At 30.2% G+C, this 21,934-nt stretch overlaps 1 protein-coding gene and 4 long non-coding RNA genes across 7 annotated transcripts; 4 read left to right on the forward strand and 1 right to left on the reverse strand.

Annotated features, from left to right (window-relative positions):
• The first annotated feature begins 1,172 nt into the window (after positions 1–1,172).
• LOC119673823 lies at positions 1,173–1,763 on the forward strand. The gene is made up of 3 exons (XR_005252181.1): positions 1,173–1,209; positions 1,271–1,336; positions 1,413–1,763. It is a non-coding gene; the product is annotated as an uncharacterized LOC119673823 (long non-coding RNA).
• Positions 1,764–1,888: 125 nt separating this feature from the next.
• On the reverse strand, positions 1,889–10,505 carry LOC119667037 (paired mesoderm homeobox protein 1-like). Its single transcript, XM_038076318.1, has 3 exons — positions 10,163–10,505; positions 2,378–2,580; positions 1,889–2,305 (listed from the first exon to the last, which is right to left on the reverse strand). The coding sequence occupies exons 1-3, from the start codon at positions 10,503–10,505 to the stop codon at positions 1,889–1,891; spliced, it is 963 nt and encodes a 320-aa protein (XP_037932246.1).
• A 5,934-nt stretch (positions 10,506–16,439) lies between these two features.
• LOC119673829 lies at positions 16,440–17,340 on the forward strand. The gene is made up of 4 exons (XR_005252182.1): positions 16,440–16,581; positions 16,646–16,754; positions 16,845–16,946; positions 17,000–17,340. It is a non-coding gene; the product is annotated as an uncharacterized LOC119673829 (long non-coding RNA).
• Positions 17,341–18,387: 1,047 nt separating this feature from the next.
• Positions 18,388–19,703, forward strand: LOC119673835. Its single transcript, XR_005252183.1, has 6 exons — positions 18,388–18,558; positions 18,643–18,741; positions 18,794–18,857; positions 18,917–19,118; positions 19,169–19,282; positions 19,345–19,703. It is a non-coding gene; the product is annotated as an uncharacterized LOC119673835 (long non-coding RNA).
• Positions 19,704–20,555: 852 nt separating this feature from the next.
• Positions 20,556–21,496, forward strand: LOC119671202. 3 transcript variants are annotated; one of them, XR_005251780.1, is made up of 5 exons: positions 20,556–20,692; positions 20,773–20,873; positions 20,929–21,021; positions 21,087–21,375; positions 21,435–21,496. It is a non-coding gene; the product is annotated as an uncharacterized LOC119671202 (long non-coding RNA). The 3 variants fall into 3 exon arrangements; XR_005251779.1 differs by having other exon boundaries at positions 20,792–20,873; XR_005251778.1 differs by having other exon boundaries at positions 20,556–20,873.
• The last annotated feature ends 438 nt before the right edge of the window (positions 21,497–21,934 follow it).

Here is a 21,934-nt window from a genome sequence, read left to right on the forward strand (position 1 = left end):
TTTATTTATATTAAAATTTGACCAATTAGCCCGGTAACAAATTATTATAATAATAAGTTTTGGTCACAAATATAAGTATTTAATATTTGTAAATAAAAATATATAAAATGGTATTTTACTGATTTCAATCTATGTACGTACCAATGCTATTCCTTTGATACCACAATTGACCATTATTTGAGCTCAAGTTAGCTTTTTGGAAACAAGGTCGCGACTGCAACCTACCTATATAAGAATTAATAGGCGAATCACTTCAATTTTTTACATTAAGTTATATTGTTATATGCATAATGAATGTACTTAGTCTAATAAAAGTAAAATATTTTTTAATAATAATTTTTTATGAAAATTTTGTATGTATAATTTTGTATATTTAATATACCAAATTTCTTAAATATGTAAAAGTTGACCGTATTTGGGTCCAACTTTGGAGGGGTCGATTGGGCCTTATCTCTACTAGTTTAGAAAATATCGAAACTGTGAGTCGGAGACTGTTGTATTTAATATAATAAAGGCTGTTGCTTCAGTTAGAGTCGCCAGTTACTAAAGCTGGTGACTGTTGCTTAATCGAGGCATTTCAATGTACTTAAATAAAAAAAAAGATATTTAAACAGATATTTTAATCATATCTGCATTGAAATATATTTAATTTATAGAGTTTGATTTTTAAAGAAAGAAAAAAAATTATTTGTTTGTACTTTTTTTGTTTTAATACATATATTTTCTAAATTTCGCAAGTATTATGAATTGTGGTACATAAGCATAAATTTATTTTATTTATTTTTCTAAAACACTTATAAGTAAAATGTCAAAAGTAAAATATGTTTTGTATGGGATTGCAGCGATACACTTTGCAGTATTGGTAAGTTAAATTACATATAAAAGTGAGGAAAATTTTCTCAAAAACATGCTCTGCTTTTCATTTACTTCGTTAGCTAATAGAGCCAATATTGGACTATCAGATAAAAAAGTTGCAAAATAGAATTACGGCTAGGGAACTCTTATTAATACAAAGAGCAATGGCTTATCGTTACCAGCATGTAGCAAATGATCCACGAATTGCGGTTGAAATGATAGAGCCACCACTACCAGAACAATAAAAAGTTAAAAAATATTCGCAACCATTGAAACATAGATCTATATGTATATATGTATTTAGTGCATCAAGAGAGAATTTAACAGAAAAACAAAAGCAGCAAACAATATCGGGTAAGTCAATTGCAAATATCAAACTTTAAGAAATTACAAATAATAATACTGTATTTAATAGAGTGATCCTTTAGAAACCCATTGTTTTGTAATGTCATCTGATACTACCTGAAGACCTAATCAAAAAGTAAGAAAAATTTGTTATTGTTTGATTATATTTGTTAATCTTTTCTTATATTCCTAACATTGATGATGTATTTTAGTGCTTCGAGCTGTATTTTTCGAGTTGTTGAAAACTTCCACCGTTTCAGTGTTCTAGTACTTAAACCGTACATCGAATAGTGCTTGAGAGTTTGTTGTTTCCCGTATTTGTATTAAATAAAATAAAATCAAAATGGAATCTCGAGAAGCTTTGCTGCTCCAGTAGCTCGAATATCTACGAATGTCTCGAGCTTTTCTGAATATTTGAATTGTTCGAATTCGAAAATACTCGATCTACTCCAGCAGTTTGGTGTTCGAACATTTTAAAGCACATAGTATATAGCCTATAAATACCTCGGACTTAACTCATCTTTATCAGTGTAATCTATATCAATAAATTGCAGTAATTATATTCCTTAACAAAAAATTTTATTAATATTTATTTTTAATTATACTAGTTTATATAACTAAAGAAAAATAAAATTTATGTTTGCTTAAATAGTTGTATTGTCACACTCGTCATTGACAGAAATTCAAATCATAACGCGGAAAATCCTTGCGCACTCTTATATCGCAAAGAAGCATAACTGTGCTGGTAGTTCGGTGTGCAATAATTGGTGGGTGTGAAGAATGCACCACCAATAGCATCATTGGCAACAGCAGCGGCGGCCGCATTTGTAGCGGCCGTCGCACCAAATGCACCGTATGAGTTCGTATAGCCTTTGGATGAATACATGCTAAGTGTTGGAAAACTCAATGAATAGGCTGCGGCCGCTGCATGATGGGGTAAATCCATTTGTTGGTGAAACAGTGCTGCCGCACTCTTATCGGTAGCGAATTTATGAACACTCGTTATAGGTGGCACAGGCTGTGATGCTGTTGCTAATAAACTGCGTCCATTGTTCGTACTGCGTTCATTTCGTCGAAATTTTGCGCGTCTATTTTGAAACCAGACCTGTGGTGAAGTATAAATTAGAATACTGGAAATTATTTTGAGTTCACCGTACAAATTGCAAGTTGGTCTTACTTGTACGCGCGCTTCGCTTAGACCCACTTTCGTTGCTAACTCCTCGCGTACAAATGCATCTGGATAATGCGTACGTTCGAATACTTTCTCCAGTGCTGTCAACTGTCCTGAGGTGAATGTGGTGCGATTACGGCGCGGTTTGCGCGTTTGCATGCTACCACCCTGAATATGATCGCCACTAAAGTCGCTACGGAAACTGTCATCTAAAAATAATACAAAAAGAAGCAAGGAATTTAATGCAAATGTTAGCAGCTTTCAGTTTAATTGAATTCTAAGAGTTATTCCGAGAAAAATTCATTAAATCAAATTTAATGACCCCAACAAAAAAAAAAAAGAAAAAATTATTCCAAAATAATTTTTAGTGCTTTCAACAATCAGAGTTTTGCTGAATTTCATTGTAAGTGAAAGGTCATAAAATATTTCGTAATTTTTGATATTTTCCTTCATCATGCCGTGGAAATCCCTAACTTCAATACAACATCAACACCACATCAATTGATTTTATGTCGAAAATTCTTGTATCGTTTTACTGTCCACAATGTCGTTAAATTTTTCATTTTTCATTTTTCATGGATTTTATACTTTCGCTGCTGCGGCTGGCATTTCTATTGCTGGATGCTTGCCTGCTTGGCTGCTTTTGTTGTTAACGTGACGTTTGCAATGGCTTTCCTTGCAGCATTGCTGCTGTAACAACACTTCCAGCAAACAACAGCAACAGTCTTCCTTATGTTTCGTCCGTATTTCCTTTCATTGTCGTTGACAGTTTGTAAAATTGTTTTTATAGTTTTTCTTGAATTTGTAAAGTTCTGTGTTCATTGCACGCCTTTTACGGCACCAACGGCACCAACGGTACTAACAGCACTAACAGCACTAAAATGTTGAAAAAGTGATCATTTTGTATCTTCGAATTAAAAACTCGTAAAATAATGATTTAGTGTTGTCACTTGTCAAAAGTGAGTTAAATGGATGGTGATGATTGGGTGCAACTGAGCGTGATTCTATACAGTTAAGATATTTATTTCTCTTTATAAATGACAAATTAATTAGGTACAAATATTATGATTTTCATCGCATTTAAGTGATACTTAAATTTTAATTGATTATAAAGTTTTTGTTATTGCCAGAACAGAGTTATGAGTTATGAAAACCCGAAATTATGAAATCAAGGACATTAAGCGTATAAACTAGAGTAGTACTGTGAAGAAAGTTTCGACCTACATTGGGTTGCAATAGCTGGAACGATGCTGATGCTGATAATGATGATGATGGCGATAGAATATTTGTTGAAAATTGGTTTTTAATAGAAAATAATATTAAAAGTAATTAACACAATTGAAATGTTTTGTAGGGAGCTAAATTATTATTTGATTGTTAACATGAATAAATTTATAAGCGAGTGGTATGGATTATAAGGTGTTAAGAAAAATTATATTTTGAGGCAACTGACATGAATTCTCTAAGTTATTATAAAAACTAAACAACCTAAAAGATCGAGCGTGAAAAGATAGTTAATTGTTTAATTTTAGTAATATTATTAAAGCTTTAACGAGAAATCGCCCAACAGCCGGTATTACGACCAGAAGAGTCCTATTGTATCAATTTCACTATTGATTACACAAAATTCTTTAAAGCTTTGTGAACAAAGTCCAGAACTAAATTTAGAGAAGAGCTCTTAATCTATTCTGGTGACAAAAAACCATATGAAACACTTCTATATTGTTGTGTAGCGTTTAGCAAAGCTACAAACACTACTATTCACCAGTTAGAAATTGCAAAAAGCTAGGCTCTGAGAAGACTTTTCAAAGTTCCTTGGTACATTAGGATGAATGACATCCTCAGGGACCTCAAGATTGGTCCCATCAAAAAATACATGAAGGATAGAGCCCTGAAATTATTTGCGAAATCTGACAGACTTACTAACACCGCGTTATCAAATCTCAGAATGGTAACAGGCTCCTCGGGGAGATATACAGATCTGAGGTCAATTATTGTTTAGTCTAATGAAGTGACAAACAATAATCCAGTCAAGGCGCAAAGAGGGGTTTTGTAGAAACCTCGCAGTTAATAGAGAGTAAAAGTGCTCAGGTGTACTGACTCAACTCAACTAGCCTCAACATAGAAGTTTCTTCTATGCGTTATTAAACCTGGACAGTCAAAAAGAATATGCATAGTTGTTTCCTCATCTTCGAGTCAAATGCTTATTGTTGCGAATTGGTAGTGCTATCGGTTTAGTAGTTAGTGAGGATGTTGAGTGATCGTTTGATCGATAATTCTTGCGCTTTTTAGGTTGCTTATTGTGAGGCCTCGGATGTTATCACAGAGGGACGAAACAGCATATATTTGAACAAAAGTATATAAAGAATATAGTTTTATTGCATATTTTTGATGATATTTCTTCGAGGTTACAGAAGATAAAATTTTCCCTTTACTTAGTGAAAATATAAAGTAACAGGACTTGTGTTTGTTAAATTTTTTAGCTGCAAAATTTTTTTTTTCGTTTCTTGTAATGAAAAAGAATTCAATTGACAAACTTTATCAAACAATATTTATTTTGCATTTCATAAGCAATTGGGAATCTCTTCCTCTATTCCATAAGTAATCACTTCTTGTAATTGTAATATTTTTTATAATGTAGAAATTATCTTCAAATCATATGGCCACTAATAGAGCTATACCTTCGTAAAGTGCAAAAGTTCAAGAAAACTCACTATTCAAATGGAATAATATTGAAATGAAATTAATATTGAAATTCACTGTAGTATATATCTTATTCCACATTTTTTTACAAATATCTTGTTCTACTATTTAATGCAGACAATTTAATATTTACTTTTCTATTTCAATGGATCGTATGAGCACTCTATATAGTGTTCGCTCACATGCGTATAATATTACATACAGTCATAAAATACTATTTTTTAGCGGCTTATACACAAAGGAATCAGAACAACTGATACTCGGCGCCCAAAATCAGCGCTCAACAAACTGCGCTGATTTTATTACATCAATCGGTGGTGCACAATTCAATAATCGTAGAAAGCGAAACTTTTATGAGCGCACTGAGCACACAGCACGGTACCAAAAATTCCATGGTTGAAAGGCAATTCCGACATTGTCAACATGACATAAAGTTAATTTGCGTTGACAGTGGCGGCCGGGTATTCTATATCAGGCGTTGCATGATACCATAAATTAGATGAATACGTACTCGTGTGCACTTATCTTTTTTTGTATCTGTATCTATAAAAAATGAAAATGTTAAAAAATTGTAAAAGGGGGATATGGAGACATCATACGAAATACGTTTGTTAGTCCGAGTACGAAATTATGGGTGTTTATCACTTGAGCGTGGTAAAGCGTTCTTCAGGCTGCTCATCCGTTCATTCAAGTTGGAATAGTGCACCCGCGAGTGTTATAAAAAATTCCATCGTAAATGCGTCGTTATGTCTCTTTTAATTTACTTGAGCATTTTGTAGCATGTGCATTGCGCTGCATCGGTTGCACATCCTTTCCTAATCGCAAACAAAAATAGTACCCGTTTTTTACAGAAAAATTTCGTACTGCATTTTTTATGGGAAAACTTCAATTAAAGAACTTTTTTCAGTATTATTTTTTATTGGGTTATAATTTGAATCTTTTTCTACAAGATTTTTGTTCGCAAGGGACTTGGATTGGATTTAAATTCTAGTTTGTGTGGTTTTTATTTGTTGACAAATTGATTTGACTTGTGTTACCGTAGATTTATTTCTGGTTTGAGATACTTTATAGTATTGTGTGGTCTCTATATTTGTGTACATTCAATATATAATCTATATTCTTAATATGTGTATGCAATATTGTTAGCCATATGCTCAAATGTATTTAGTTTCGAACACTTCAATAAACATATTATTTCTAGTTCAGTATAAGTAGATATTTCTGTGGTTAATATAGAAACGTCACTTTATTCAATTGATAATCTTACAACAAAATAAGTCAAAAATTGGAACGTTTTCTTTGGTTATGCCACGAAAATTCGAAGAATCGCTTAGTAGTCATATAAGATCACACAATATTACGTGATGTCATAATATGCTTTGCACCAAGAAGATGTTCCAATACTCGTATTCATCGGTTGACTTGCAAGACGTCATGTCGTCTTGATTATCGCAACTACAGTGCGTATCTTGTGTGCTGACAGCTCTTCAGTGGCTGTTGTCAAACCTCAAATTCATGTACCGCCTTCTTAAATTGGCCACATATGGCGCACTTGCATGCACCAATTTATCACAATCATTTTACTTGAATTGCAGCCGCAAGTCGGCAGCATTAGTGGAAAATGTTATGAAATGAATAATTAAATTTTAAAGAGCACTAAATTTTCACCTAATTATAAATCATTTGACTTTAGAGTTCCCGCAAAGCGGTGACTTATGAATTCTGTGTGCGATATTTTAATTTTTTGATCTCTGATTTTGTGTAAAATCCAAGAAGAGGAAATACATTGAGAAAAAGTTGATATGGGAACATTAAATTGTGACATTTTCCTGTCATACAATTTTTTTGAGAAAGTTTGGAACAAAATTTTGTATATTCAATAATTTTGTATTCAATAATATATCCTCAACAGTACAATACTAATTTTAAAACGAATGTTTAGGAAATGAGAGAGACAATGTCAAAAATTATGTTAGATCGTACATGATTGGAGAGAAAAGAATACATTCGGATATATTAGGTTTCAGGAGATCTTCTTGTAAGAAAAAAGGGCTTAAGAAAGGTGACCTTATGAATACATATTCGGGTATATATTTTAATAAAAATCTTATTATGTATCTAATATTATGTGCTGCATTAGGTACGGATTATTTGTATTGGCCAAATAATGTGAAAATATGATCTTCAATTGTGGCTATGTTATATTATATTTACAAAAGAATTGTAAAAGTCTCATATATTAGTTGCAAGATATTAAGAATAAGAACAATATATGATCTTTAAAATCATTAGATCAATTAAATTGATATGAGCTCTAAAATCATATCCACTCAAACAATTTTTTTATATTTTGTATAGTTTTATCCCCTTCTTTTAGTTTATTATGGTTTTATCTGATATGATATATACGTATTCCTTTTTCAATGGCCTTAATATTTTTCGCTTTATTTCACGTGTAAAGCCTGATATATCGGTTACTTCTGTATCTAGTAGCCTCTATGATGCCTGCCCTTAATTTACTACTGGATGTGTTGTCGATCTTCTTTTTATGAATATTTTTTTGTTGGAAAGGAATCAAGAGTAACTCACGATTTTTTGTAGTATCTTATGGGCTCTGGATGGACAGCAAAGTTATCTATTTTCTATTAGAAGATGGAAAAGATTGTATTTAAGAAAAATAGAAAGCACAAATTGCAATGAACTTGATTAAATTAGATACAAAAGTTTAACGCAGTGTTATGGACAGTTAATGTTCGAGTCTATATAACTATGAGTATGTCATTTAAAAAAAATTTGTGATAAATATGCCTTAAAGATATTGTGGATGCACTAAAAATAAATGATATGATTGAGGAAGTAGAGTAGTTATTAGGAGGAACAAAAAAAACATAATCGAGGGGAATTAAATGTATCAAAGAAAAAATTTAAGGGAAATAAGTGTTGTATGTGTCTATTTCGTAACATTCTTTTAGTAACCAAAGGCTTGCTATTTAATAATACGAATCTTGTAATAGCTGAACGACTTACGCGAGTTACTTATAAGTTCTGAGCTTAGTGAATATTCCAAACAACTGAACTGTCACATATGGCGTAGCGAATATCCAGAAGTATTTGTAGTAATATCATTATAAGCATAAAAAGTCATTGTCGTATGTATCGTATATGATCTGGAGGTGTGAAGGGCCAGTTTTTTTTTTAAATAAATAATATTTCACATAAATGGTTAATTCTGATCACTAAATATTCATATTAATTAGGAATTATCAAGTTCTGATCAATATATGATAATCAATATTTTTGCGTGCATAATTGAAGACATGGTTGTAAAAGATGTGTATTTTCAGCATAACAGTACTATAAGCCATACAATATGCTCTTACTGAATTTTTTTTGTATGTAAAGGATCGTATTTAAATGGAGCATTCTGAAACTCTTGATAAATAGTCAAGAGTGAACATAGTTCAAGTTATGGTGGAGCTATGTGCCGAGAAGTCATTGAAGATTTCCTTTAAAGAATACAGTACTGAAATGGAGAGCATTAGATTGATGTTCTATTTTATATCTAATGGCAAAATTTAGACAACATACTAAATCAAAATATGATACAAATTTTAGTCTTAAGTGTATCCCATCTAGGTTTACTTTCATAATTACAGAATAGATAACACTGTATAGAGTGAATAAAAAAGTATAGATCACAGGATAGATTAATTGATAGATATCGTTTGGAACTATGCAACCGAAGTAACAAGCCATTTGATTTGGAAAAATATAAGCTATAAAGGATGAGCCACATTAGAATAAAAAGATTAAGATATTGAAAAACTATAAGATAACTTTAATAACCTTTTAAATAGGTAAATTTACTCTAATTAGTTAAAAATATTGAGGGAAAAACGAAGTATATGTCGGCTACTGGTAGAAATGTGCTTCGCTTTGACACCGAGCTAGTGGCTGCCGACTATACTTTCGAATCTGTCAAGGATTTCATCTACCTTGGCACCGCCTTAACGAACACAAATGATGTCAGTCTGGAGATCAGACGAAGAATCACCATTGCTAATAGGTGCTACTATGGGCTCAGTAGGCAATTGGGCTGTAGAGCTCTCTCTCGACAAACGAAACACGCTCTATAGGTCGCTCATCCTCCCTGTGCTTCTGTATGGCGCAGAAGCGTGGACGTTATCACAGAATGATGAAGCAGCACAGGGAGTGTTCGAGAGAAAAGTTCTTCGTAAGAATGAATGAACCACGAGCTGTACGAGCTTTACCAAGACATTGATATAATTCAGTGCATTAACATCCAGCGGCTTCGCTGGCTTGGTTATGTCGTGAGAATGGATGAAGATGCTCCGGCGAAAAAGGTGTTTGAAGCAGTAGTTGGCGGAAGAAGACGTAGAGGTAGACCGTGTCTCCGGTGGAGTGATCAAGTTGAGGAAGCACTAACTGGACTTGATATACGAGACTGGAGAAGGTGCGCACGCAGCAGAGGCACCTAGGGAGACATGCTGCGTCAGGCCGAAACTCGGTAACGGGTTGTTATGGCCACATAAGTAAGTAAGTTAAAGATATTTACTTCGTTTTAAGAAACAAAATTTATTACAATTTATTTATAAGTATAGGATATTCTTCTCATGATTATTTAAAAGGCACTTCTTTTTATTCCGATGGATGACTTTGTTCTTTCGGTCTTATTTAAGTTAGCGATATGTTTACTATAGTTCATAAATTTAATTGTATTTCAAGCATTTCTGTCGTTATTTTTTTGTTACTTTTCAAATTTTTCAATTCGTATTATAATAAATAAATGTAAGTTGTTACTCACTACATCAATAATTCTTTTAAGGCAACTATATATACTGCATTTTGAGAATTTGAGAATTGATTTGCTATATTCAATGAAGAACTCCTCATTGTATCTACTTCATTTAATAATGTAAAAATAATTTTTTATAGCAAGAATTTCAAGCAATCCTTGAGAAAAATAATTTTAGAAATACTTTGCACTTTGGAATTTCTTTTCACAAAAATTACTTCAATCCTAGCAAACTTAGCACGATTCACATTAAACGTGCCTGTCGTACATACCCAAGTCCTCCAGTGCTGTACTGCTCAGATTTGAATGATGTTGCAGTTTGTTCGAGATGTGACAATCACTGGCTAATTCCAATAAATTATTCACCGAAAATCGTTTTACATTCTCCGAACCCTTCACGGATATAAAACTGTTTGCCTTGGTCTCTTGCTCAATTCCGACGCCATTTCCCGTCAATGCAGTACCTTGATTTTGATAATGTGCAACTGAATTATTGTTATTGGTACCGACATTGATGACGTCATTGCCGTCGGTATGCGCGTGACAATTATGACTTGCATAAAAATTCTGTTCTTGCGTTAAATTGTGTAAATGTTGCAATGTTGCTGCTGACATAGCCGTTTGTGTTGCTGCTGCTGCTGCTGCTGTTGCTGTTGCTGTTGCTGTTGCTGTTGCTGTTACTGAAGTTGCACTTTGCGTTTGACTGTAGTAGAAATTGTTTACAGCTGCTGTTGCTGTTGCATTGTCATTGCTGCCAATATTGTTGCTGATATTGCTTAACTGTTGTTGATAGTTAAGCATTTTTTAATTGATAATATAAATCAGTTTTAAGTTTCTTGCTTAAATAATTCAATTAAGTATCAATTAATTAAGAAAATTGTCGCGTGAAGATTGTTCTTTTCTATTGAGGACGACAGCAGCACACGACGTCTTGAGTTCTTTTATTGCGAAAATTAAAATATATAAAATCTTTTCTTTTTTGAATTAAAACTGCACAGTCACAAATTTAAAGCCAAAAGCGTGCGTAGATGCGAGTTTCGCGTTTCGTGAATTTTTATATTTTTTATCTCGTGCTTTTTGTTTTTGTGATATCTAAGAGATATATTGCTGAATTGAGTTATTTCGCGCTTGCTCTTTTATGCCGTAAATTAGATTAGCAATAACACAAATGATTTAATTAAGTTAATTGCTGCCACAACACTAAACAATGCTAAAGTTGGCTGACTACTGAAATTATTTTCAAAATTCTTGTTGTACTTTTCAATAGGATTTTCCCCCTTTCCTGCTTGGATACCAGATTTTCTTGAAATAATTGAAAACAGTGAAGTTAATGTGTGTGGATCATTCAAATCTTTAAATATTCCAAATGCTATTCGTTGGCTCACATGCAACACACATGCACCTCCTTTTTTTGTATCTCAGAGATCGCGTCTGCAACGTTCATTTCCATATCTTCGCTTGTTTCAGTTCTAAATTTAGTGCATCGTTTTAATTGGTTTAGACAGATTTCTGTACATATCAACATAAATAAAGATACTTTTCTTTTTTAAAAATGTGAAAATGTACGGTATGTGAAAATGCTCTTGAGTTCACTTTTTCGAAAACATTTTTAGCTCTTGTGGGCGTTTCGTTTATTTTTTAACATAATTTGATTTCATATGAATATTTCAGTATTCATATACTTTCTTCTGTTTTACAAGTGCTAACAAATCTTTTTATTAAAAATAAATTAGTTTTTATATAAATCAATATTTTTTAAGGTGATTGCTCTTTAATTTGATCAACATTATACAGTTTAACGATTTGAAGAAATACATTTTTTATATATAAAAAGATAATACATCAATTAATTTAATAATTTAATTATTGTGTGACATTAAATAAAATATGAGATTAAAAGATAACAAATAAATATGTGTTGAATATATTGAAGAAACTTAATATTATGTTTCATCATTAAATAATATATGAAATTAATAGATTAACAAATAAAAACATATTAAATATATTGAAAAAAATTAGTATTATATATTCTTTCAATCCTAGATGAACTTTTTGAAGTGATTTGTATGAAATATATAATATTTCATTACAAACGTTTTCTGAAAATATTAGAATTATCAAATGAAGATTCAATGCAAATCAGAGACCCAGATACCCTATAATTAAAATTAATTTTCTTAGAAATTGACCAAAAATTTGTTTTTCTAATTAATGAGTTTTGCTGTCTTCCTACTTTTTGGATTAATCAGAACTTCAATCAAATTCAAGAAAATATGCTTCTTACTAGTTAATAGGCCAATAGTTGATATATGTTTTTGCTTTCTATGCACAATATAAATTATTTCAATTATTTTAATTTATAAAATTATTTTTCGGAAAAGATATTTATTTTCTTATTGTTGAACTAAAAGGTTCTTGAATATAGCAATTATATATATTCAGTAAAAAACTGTTTCTATAGGATCACTGCAATCACTGTTAAGGTGTTTGAAGTTAGTAATCTTAATGAAATAGCAAATCAATTATTATTATTACAGTATTTATTATTATATGATTACAAATAAAAGTAAAATTTATCATAAAGTTATAATTAGTAAAAAAATTTTCAGCTATTTTTATCTCGCAAGTTTTTTTTTGAAATTCGCTAACTCAATAGCATGAAATATTGTCTGAGATAATAAAGAGATCAAACTCATTATGTAAATAATCAGTAGAATGCATACTGGTGACGGTGCATGGTAACGGTGCTGAGAAGCGATTCTCATACTCAGATTCAAATGATTGAATTTATCAATATTGACCTATGCATCCCAACAATAAAAAAATATTTATATTTTCCATTAATTCTTGTTTTTGATTGTAGATTGATATATTTTTTTCAATGTTTTGCAACTTTTGTCATAAGATTGTGTTTACCTACTTATTTGAAGTAACCATCAATTGATGCATCACCCTTTCCCAAGAACATTTAATGAAACGATTAGGATAAGTAAAATATTGCTTTGACTGTAAATTTAATCAATAGTGCATTATTTTTATAAGTATCCTTTGTTTTTCCCTAAATACAAACTGTCTTTTCCAACACTGTCATTCAGATCCTCCAAGGAGTTTGTGTAACATTGGGTTGTTGATTTCTTTTTGATAAAAGTGATTCATTATATCATGAAAAATTTTAAAAACTGGTTTTATAATACTATAAGTCATCATGGCTTGCAACAGCCTCTATTTAGTAGATTCTCATTTAAAAATAGTACATAGTTTGATGGTATTTCTAAGAAAGCTATGTATTGATAAAGAGATTATTCGCTCGTTACTAATAATTGATGTGAAGAATCGACTTAATAACATTGATTAAATTCATATGCCTTCATTACATTGCTCTTGATAAATTAAACTCATAATTCCTATTTTTGGGCATTCATATATATTATGAATTTTACGATTTATTTTATATAAATCTTATAATATATTTTTAATATATTATATAAATATATATATATAAATATATATATACAGTGGCTCACAGCTTATTTCGTGCAAGCAATATTTTTGTAGATTTAGTCGTGAAAATCCAAAATTTTGTTCAAAATAAAAAATTTTAAATATGCAACTTTAAAGAATGTTTAGTTTTTATTATAAAACAAAAAAAAATTTAGCAAAAATATCAATATTCAAGAAGTTAAGTGAACAAAAACAAACATACACCAAATTCTGACCTCACAGCTTATTTCGTGCAATACATTTTTTTTTAGAAAATTAATAATTTTTGGCATAAAAAAGTGAATTTTAGTATTTAGTGGGATAGTCCTTTTGTTTAATTACTGCCTCCAACCTTGAACGCATTGAAATAACTAATTTTTGAGTATATTCCACTGACATTTTTTGCCATTCCAATTTTAAAGCAGCTTTCATACTTTCCTTGCTATAAATGTTATGTTTTCTTATGTTAGTTTCCAGAATATGCCATAAATTTGCTATGACACTAAAGTCAGGTGATTGTGGAGGTGTTTGGATGATGTGTGGATAACTCCCAACAAGCCAAGTCTGCACAAGACCCGACTTGTGCTTCAGATCGTTATCCTGGTAAAAACAGAAATTGTTAATTATACCTAAATATTCGGCACTTTTATGCAAATTTTGCTTTAAAATATTAAGATACACTTCTTTATCCATTGTTGATTCTATAAATTGTAGATTACCTACTCCTGCCGCTGATTTACACCCCAATACTATCACATGCTTGCCACCGTGTTTAACTGTGCCATATAAATTTTCTTTTTGGAGCTTAGTATGTGATATATTTGGCGTATGTTTAATAGTATTTCACATATGATTTACCATCTGAAGCGTAGAGATTAAATTTACTCTAATTGACAAAAAATACTGCGTTTCAGAAAGAACTGTTCTTGTACAGGTGGTGTTTGGTAAACTGCATGCGAAACCGTCGGCAGGCATGTGATAGTATTGGGGTGTAAATCAGCGGCAGGAGTAGGTAATCTACAATTTATAGAATCAACAATGGATAAAGAAGTGTATCTTAATATTTTAAAGCAAAATTTGCATAAAAGTGCCGAATATTTAGGCATAATTAACAATTTCTGTTTTTACCAGGATAACGATCTGAAGCACAAGTCGGGTCTTGTGCAGACTTGGCTTGTTGGGAATTATCCACACATCATCCAAACACCTCCACAATCACCTGACTTTAGTGTCATAGCAAATTTATGGCATATTCTGGAAACTAACATAAGAAAATGTAACATTTATAGCAAGGAAAGTATGAAAGCTGCTTTAAAATTGGAATGGCAAAAAATGTCAGTGGAATATATTCAAAAATTAGTTATTTCAATGCGTTCAAGGTTGGAGGCAGTAATTAAACAAAAGGACTATCCCACTAAATACTAAAATTCACTTTTTTATGCCAAAAATTATTAATTTTCTAAAAAAAAATGTATTGCACGAAATAAGCTGTGAGGTCAGAATTTGGTGTATGTTTGTTTTTGTTCACTTAACTTCTTGAATATTGATATTTTTGCTAAATTTTTTTTTTGTTTTATAATAAAAACTAAACATTCTTTAAAGTTGCATATTTAAAATTTTTTATTTTGAACAAAATTTTGGATTTTCACGACTAAATCTACAAAAATATTGCTTGCACGAAATAAGCTGTGAGCCACTGTATATATGATATATATATCATATATTATATAATATATATAATATATATATAAATATATATTAAATATATTTTTATTTTACGATTCTCAATAGTTGAAGTTCAATTTATTATTTCTTAACCACAAATTGCCTAATATATGAGGTGAAAAAATTTGACAAGATTCCACAACTTAAGCAGCAATAAATACCAATTAAAATGTCACTTAAAACAATAAACTCCCTCTTGAGAATATCTCCAGCATATTCTTTAACATATGCATCCCAAACATTCAAGGCAGGACAGTCACAGTACCGTTGCAAGCATTTTGAAGATATTAAGGATATTAGTATGTTTATTGAACCAAATAAGGAAAATTTGAGGAAACCAATACATACAAACAAAATACTTCTATTGAATACAAGAAGCGTCAAGTCATGCCTAATTGCTTAAACGAAACTACGAAATGTTATCCTTGACAAGGAGGCGTTAAAGTGGTTGGCGCCAGCTTCAAAATAAGTATCTTCATACCAAATAAAACACGTGTGGAAAGCAAAATTATGTTAAGTATCTACAGGACTTTTTTTATGTAATGTTGAAAGTAAAATGGGCGTGACGTAATCAATATGATTTAAAATAGCATATTTTAAGAGAAACACGTCTGCCCTATAAATATTATGAGGAGTGCATAGCTTGTATTGTACTATTGCATAGTTAAGGTTAGTATTTGTTTATAGGTATGGATCTAATTATATTCTATGAAGTTATTGACACAACATAAATTTTGAGTGCAGAAGTAAGTAATTGCGGAAGTGGTTAACAATTAATTTTAACAATTTTTTTGCTAAAAAATATTTATAATTTTTATTTCCTTCATATAAAGAAAGTACATTTCATTAAATACATACATACATAGCATAATAAAATAGTTTATTTTCTTGGAACTATACACGAAGGCCATTAAAAAATTTAGAGTGCTAAGGTTTGTGGTGCAGTGTAAACTTAATAATAGCTTTAATAAATTTTTATAGAAAAATATAAATATATATGCCTTGAAATTATTTACGAAAATTGACAGGTTTACCAGTACCGCGTTATCGAATCTCAGATTGGTTACAGGCTCCTCGGGGAGGTATGCAGATCTGAGGTTAGTTATTGCTTAGTCTGATGAAGTGATGAACAATAATCTAGACAAGGCGTAGAGAGGGGTTATGAAGAAACCTCGCAATTAATAGAGAGTAAAAGTGCTCCAGCGCGCTGAGTCAACTGGCCATAACATAATAATAATAAAAATTATTGAATTTTCATGCTAACAAAGTAAACGTTTATTTTGATTTAAGATTAAAATTTTGTTTAATAATTTTTAAGAATTTTCATTTATTAAATAATGTAACAGTGGATATTTATTTTTATATATCCTTTAAAAAGTGCAACTTTTTTGGGACTTTCTTCAAAATCGTACAGTTTTTTCCTGCTCTCATATAGGAAGAACAGAAAAGGCAATGCTCACGCTAATTGCTTACCTATGCTTTCGTAAGTAAATGCCATTATTTTATCTTGCGATTGGTTTTTTTATAAATCCTTTTAAATATTAAAGATGGTGACAAAACCCCGAAGAAGAGATGTGTTAAACGCCCCTCACCACCGGCTCCACCACCACCACCTGAATAAATATTTATTAAACACAGTTTAACAATAGGTCCTTGGTAAGACAACGATAACTTTTTTTTGTTGCATTTAGTTAAATTTATTTATATTTATAAATGCTATATCTGATGTTATGTATCTTTCTGTAGTTATTTTATAAAGATATCTCCAAGGATCAGCAAGACCTAACTACTCAATTCTTTTATTAGCCTGGGTAGAAAATTTTAGAAGTTACTTAAAATTTTGCAATGGTAAGATTAATATTAATTATTTTTTGTTTTTTTATTTGTCCTATTGTTTATAGGTTTATTTATGTGATGTTGTGCTTGTACTGAAAAAAATTATTGTTTGGAATTTGTATATCTATGTTATAACGTCAAACTGTTTGGAAAGAAGCTTTTCTATTCTGAAACTTGTCGAAGAAACTGTCAAAAAAAGGAGTACTGCTGGTTGTACTATAATGGATTAGTAATGGTACATTCATTTCGGTTAACGAGGTGTAAGCAGAGCAAGTGTTTGATGCTATATATATAAGCGCTTCCCAGTGTATGACTTATAACGAAATTGACGTATACAATTGACTGCATGAAATTTGTTTTTTCTATTGACATATTTTTAAAAAATATATTTCAATTGCAAATATAATAATAGTCTTTTTTTTGTCTTATAATTATACCATCAGTACCTATCAGAAATTTTACAATATATATATATATAATCCGTGTTGTAATGTGAATATTTTAAGTATAAAAATATTGTATCTGTTTACATATTGCCGTATCTTGTAGTTTAATGAAATATATGTCATTCCCTGTAACTTACATCTGTAATTACATAAAAGAAATTTGTATATAGAATTTGTATGGATACGTACAATCGCCCATAAACAACAAAAAAAATATTAAATAGTTATAGTTATTATTCTAACCTGGTACATAGACTACCAAAAAAATTGAGTTCCAATAAGTATGAAATGGCAAAATAATTTTACCTAGAAACGAAATCTAAGCAGTTGATATCAATAGTCAATAATAGTAATAGTCAATGGTATAAATAATCCGTCAGGTATCATCTGCTCCTATTAAAAGGATTTTGAGGTCTAGTAGACAATTACTTCCTCTGAGGAAGTTCCTTCTAGTTAAATTAATAATATTGTGTGGTTAAAATAAATAATTTTTTAGTAGTTTTAAATTTTCACACCTATATTGAATCTGTATCTAGCCACATTTTCTTTTAAGTATCTGTATTTGTATCTAGGTCCAAGAAAAAATATTTATTACAACACTGCAAACAATAAACTGCATTTTATGTAATGAAAAATACGAGTATTTTCTTTTATTTTGTAGTTTAATACTCTTAAAACATCTGTAGTATTTAATTACTACAAATTTTTAATAATATATTCAACTCTCGAAATGTAAATTATTATTACTACTAATTTTTTATGGGTACTTATTAAAAATACCATATACAGTAATACCATATACAGTAAAGATCGTGTTTCACAGAAACAGGTTATCAATTAATCCAAGAATATTATCCTTACTGACTTCCAGCGTACCCAAGACGGAACATTATATGAATATATTTTAGTATTAAGCTACTACTTCAATAATTTACTTTAATAAAGAAAGCTTTGATTTTCAAAAAAATTTGATATCCCCAATCAAAAAAAATTTATATTTCATATAATTATAGAATTAGGAATTAGGTTAAGTATTTATTCACAAACTTTTTGGCGTTCCAATCAAAATTTTCCGTTGCTGTATTACCCACAATATCATATTAAACTATTAATATGAAAAATATAATTAATTAATTTAATTTAAAATGTTGACAAATTATATTAAAAATAAAAATAAAGTAAGTACAGTAGCTGCAAATAAATTTATTGCTGAAATAATTTAAACTTCAGCATCTAAAGTCTTCTCGTTTATTTGTTTTTAGTGAAAAATGTCCGCCAGGTGAAAGCATGTTCACCATGAAAAGGAAAGACTCGGAATTATAAAACCTACAATTCAATTCTCTTGATCAATGGTTTTATTGGTAAGTTCTAAAAACTGAAAATCAATCTTCCAATCAAAAACTTTTATTTCAGGAAAATGCTTCTATTTCCAATGTTGATCAATTTTATTTTATCCTGATTTTATCTCTAATGACGAGTAGGTTCACAACTATTTCTCTTATAAAAATTAAACTAAAACTATTTTTAAAATTGTAGAACATAATTTATTATGGTGTTGAATTATAAGCTTGGCATTCATGTCAACTATAACTCATATACGTCAAATCCAAACTGAATACCTTCCCCAAGATGTGACTCAAACTCGACTGTGACTACCCTTTATTAATATGGTGATGTAGGGTAACAGCGAGGTGTATCAATTATGTTGGCGATACCGATCATATGTATCGTATTTACGGTACAGTAGTTTTTCTTATAAAAGCTATATAAACATTCAATTTATTACAGAATAGCAATTACGCTTTTTAACTACAAGCTTGACATGTCAGTCAAGTTTAACACAGATGGAATAAATCCCTGTGGAAACGGGATTACTTCAAAGTTTAAAACATTCTTTTAATGGTCAGTTGTCACATCTTCATATTCTTTTTAATAATATGATAAGTTTTCATTGATAATTTCAGTTTAGAAAAATTAATATCCTGTGAATAAAACTCCCAGATGTGACCAAGCTCGACTGTGACTACCCAATATGAAAATTGAGTTGTAGGATCGCAGCGAGGTTTATCAAGTATGATGGCGATACCGAGAATCGTTTTTTCTTAATGCTTGTTTAATACTTGTCTTATATTCGATAATATGGATTTTCTTAAATAAAATACAGATTACGGTACTAGAAAACGCTTGACTTCAAAAACAAAATAAATGGAAAGTTTTAGGTTTGTCTAAATTGCAATGGATGTCTAATTTGACATCGATTACGTTGAAGTGTTATTCGTATATTTATGTCAAAATTTTTGTAAATAAATTAATTGTCAACTTATCATTGTCTTTCCACTGAGTAATTCTCAAGAAACTATACCGTTTAAAAAGTAATGTGTTTCTTAAATCATTTAAATAAAGTTGTGATGAAATTGCGTTGGGTAAACACTGATAAGAACTGTGATGAACATTAACATAAGCCTGAAGAAGTTGATTAGAGAAACTGAACTTGATTTCAAATTATATTTTAGTTAGTGAAAGAAAATGAGAAGAAGGTCTTAATTTAAGAACTCAGTAATATGGACCCCAATTCAAATAAACTAGTAAGAGCTAAATAATATTATATATACTTATAAGTCAAAAATAATTACGTGTCCTAAATAAAATACTCGTATCTTAGTGCGTGAATAAGAACAAATCGTAATATCAAATATGTGGGCGATCTGCAGACTGCGATAAATTGTTGTCAGCTTTCCTTCTGAGTGTGTACAACCACACAACTTAGCGCGATTTGCTGGAAGGATTCTCGTAGACTATAGAAGCAATACTCAGTTTGATTACGTGTATCGTTGTGAAAAATATGAATTATATGAATATGAATATGAGTGATATAATATATATTGATATATTGATATATATTAAATGATCGCACCCAAGTAACTAATGCTTTTGCATTTGAACTTTCACACCCCTAAAGATTAACATAAATATTCGTTTCTTGGAAATAATTGCCAAAGGTCTAAATCCTATAGCAAGATTGAATGTCTCGTGTGCTTTCTAATGTTGATTATTCTGAACAATTAATAAAAATTTTAAGCAAACTTAATGACAGTAAAGTATTAATATTTAAAGAAGATGCCTTTGATTTTTAGAAAAAAATTTGACCGTTCAAATAAAATTTTTTATTCCTCATATTCCCAAAGAGTTTCAATAAGTGAAAATTAAAAATTTCTTTTCGGCCCTTTCATCTAAATTATATGTTGTTGATTCAGTTTAATAATACTTTGACATTACTATTAATTTAAATGAGGGTCCTATTAAAAGATGAAGGTAAAAATGTAACATATTGAAATGAAGTATCTCTTCAAATTCGTTAAGTAGTAAAAGAATTGTATGTCACCAAATTGTAGACTTCTCTTGTATATATAGGTATGATATTTACTATTCAGCTCATAATAAAAAGTCATTTCGAAATTATGGATTGTAAGGCCTTACAGTTGTAAAAATATTGGTAAGTTTTTAAATCTAAAAATAGTATAAATAAATAAAGTTCTTATCATTCGCAGAAAATCATATCATTACATCATTAAACAAAGAATGGGAATGTGAATGGAAACACTAACATATTATGAGTAATATATTGAAATATCTTGAAAATGGTAGGTGCAGTTTTATTTGAATGCTTGCACTCAATAAAGTGTTCCATTTACTAATTTAATTTCAGGTTTTGCAAGTGAATTACCTTTCAATCCGAATCTCACACGAGTATATTACCCAGATGTGACGCTCTCCTTCAATCCTTAGTGTATAATGGAAGTTATTATATATCACTTTATACAATGGATTATATGATTATGAATATGATATGAGTGGTAACTTCTCAAATCTAAAAAACATCAGAAAAACAGTTTCTATCATTTGTTGGACATACGATATCATAATATCACACCGCACTAAGGATTCGAATGAAATTACTAATAATTTCAATCAAATATCAAAATGTATCTAAAAAGGTTGATGTATATTTATTCTTATCCTCAATAAATTTTTCCATTTATCAATCTAATTTCAGGTGTTGCAAGTGCATAACTTGTTAATCCGAATCCCAGACGAGTCTTTTACCTAGATGTAACGCAAAAGTCAGCTGAGACGTCAACATGTTTAGTTGCACAAAAGTTGAGAACAAATCGTTGAATGCATAATATTTCTCAATACTTAATGCATAATGGAAGTTTTTAAACATGATTCTTCTCGAAATAAAGTATATTATTTCGAACAGACGTCCTCTGTTTACCATGTCAACACCAGAGTGAAATATATTTTTTATCTAAATAATATTAAATAAAGTTATGTGTTGACAATACAACATTATTGTTTTAATATTATTATTTTAATGCAAGATTATTGTTTTATTATTATTGTTTCTGCGCAGATATTGGTAAGGATTTCTATTTATTATTTTAATATTCTTCATTCTAATTATCCACATTCTCAAGTATTATATTTCGTACTTGAAGTATCACTTCAGTGCAAGTATCGTCTACATATTTTATAATTGTGTTAACAGAATGC

The sequence above is a fragment of the Teleopsis dalmanni genome, chromosome 1 (genome assembly GCF_002237135.1).
Source record: "Teleopsis dalmanni isolate 2A chromosome 1, ASM223713v2, whole genome shotgun sequence".
NCBI classification, from domain to species: Eukaryota; Metazoa; Arthropoda; class Insecta; order Diptera; family Diopsidae; genus Teleopsis; species Teleopsis dalmanni.

Bases quoted from the DNA above. Each gene is read 5' to 3' on its own strand.
- LOC119667037 (XM_038076318.1), bottom strand. From the start codon at position 10,505: ATGTCAGCAGCAACATTGCAACATTTACACAATTTAACGCAAGAACAG. The intron at 2,581-10,162 runs GTATGTACGACA...TATTATTTTTAG, and splicing joins TACAGCACTGGAGGACTTGG to ATGACAGTTTCCGTAGCGAC. The intron at 2,306-2,377 runs GTAAGACCAACT...ACTTCACCACAG, and splicing joins TAAGCGAAGCGCGCGTACAA to GTCTGGTTTCAAAATAGACG.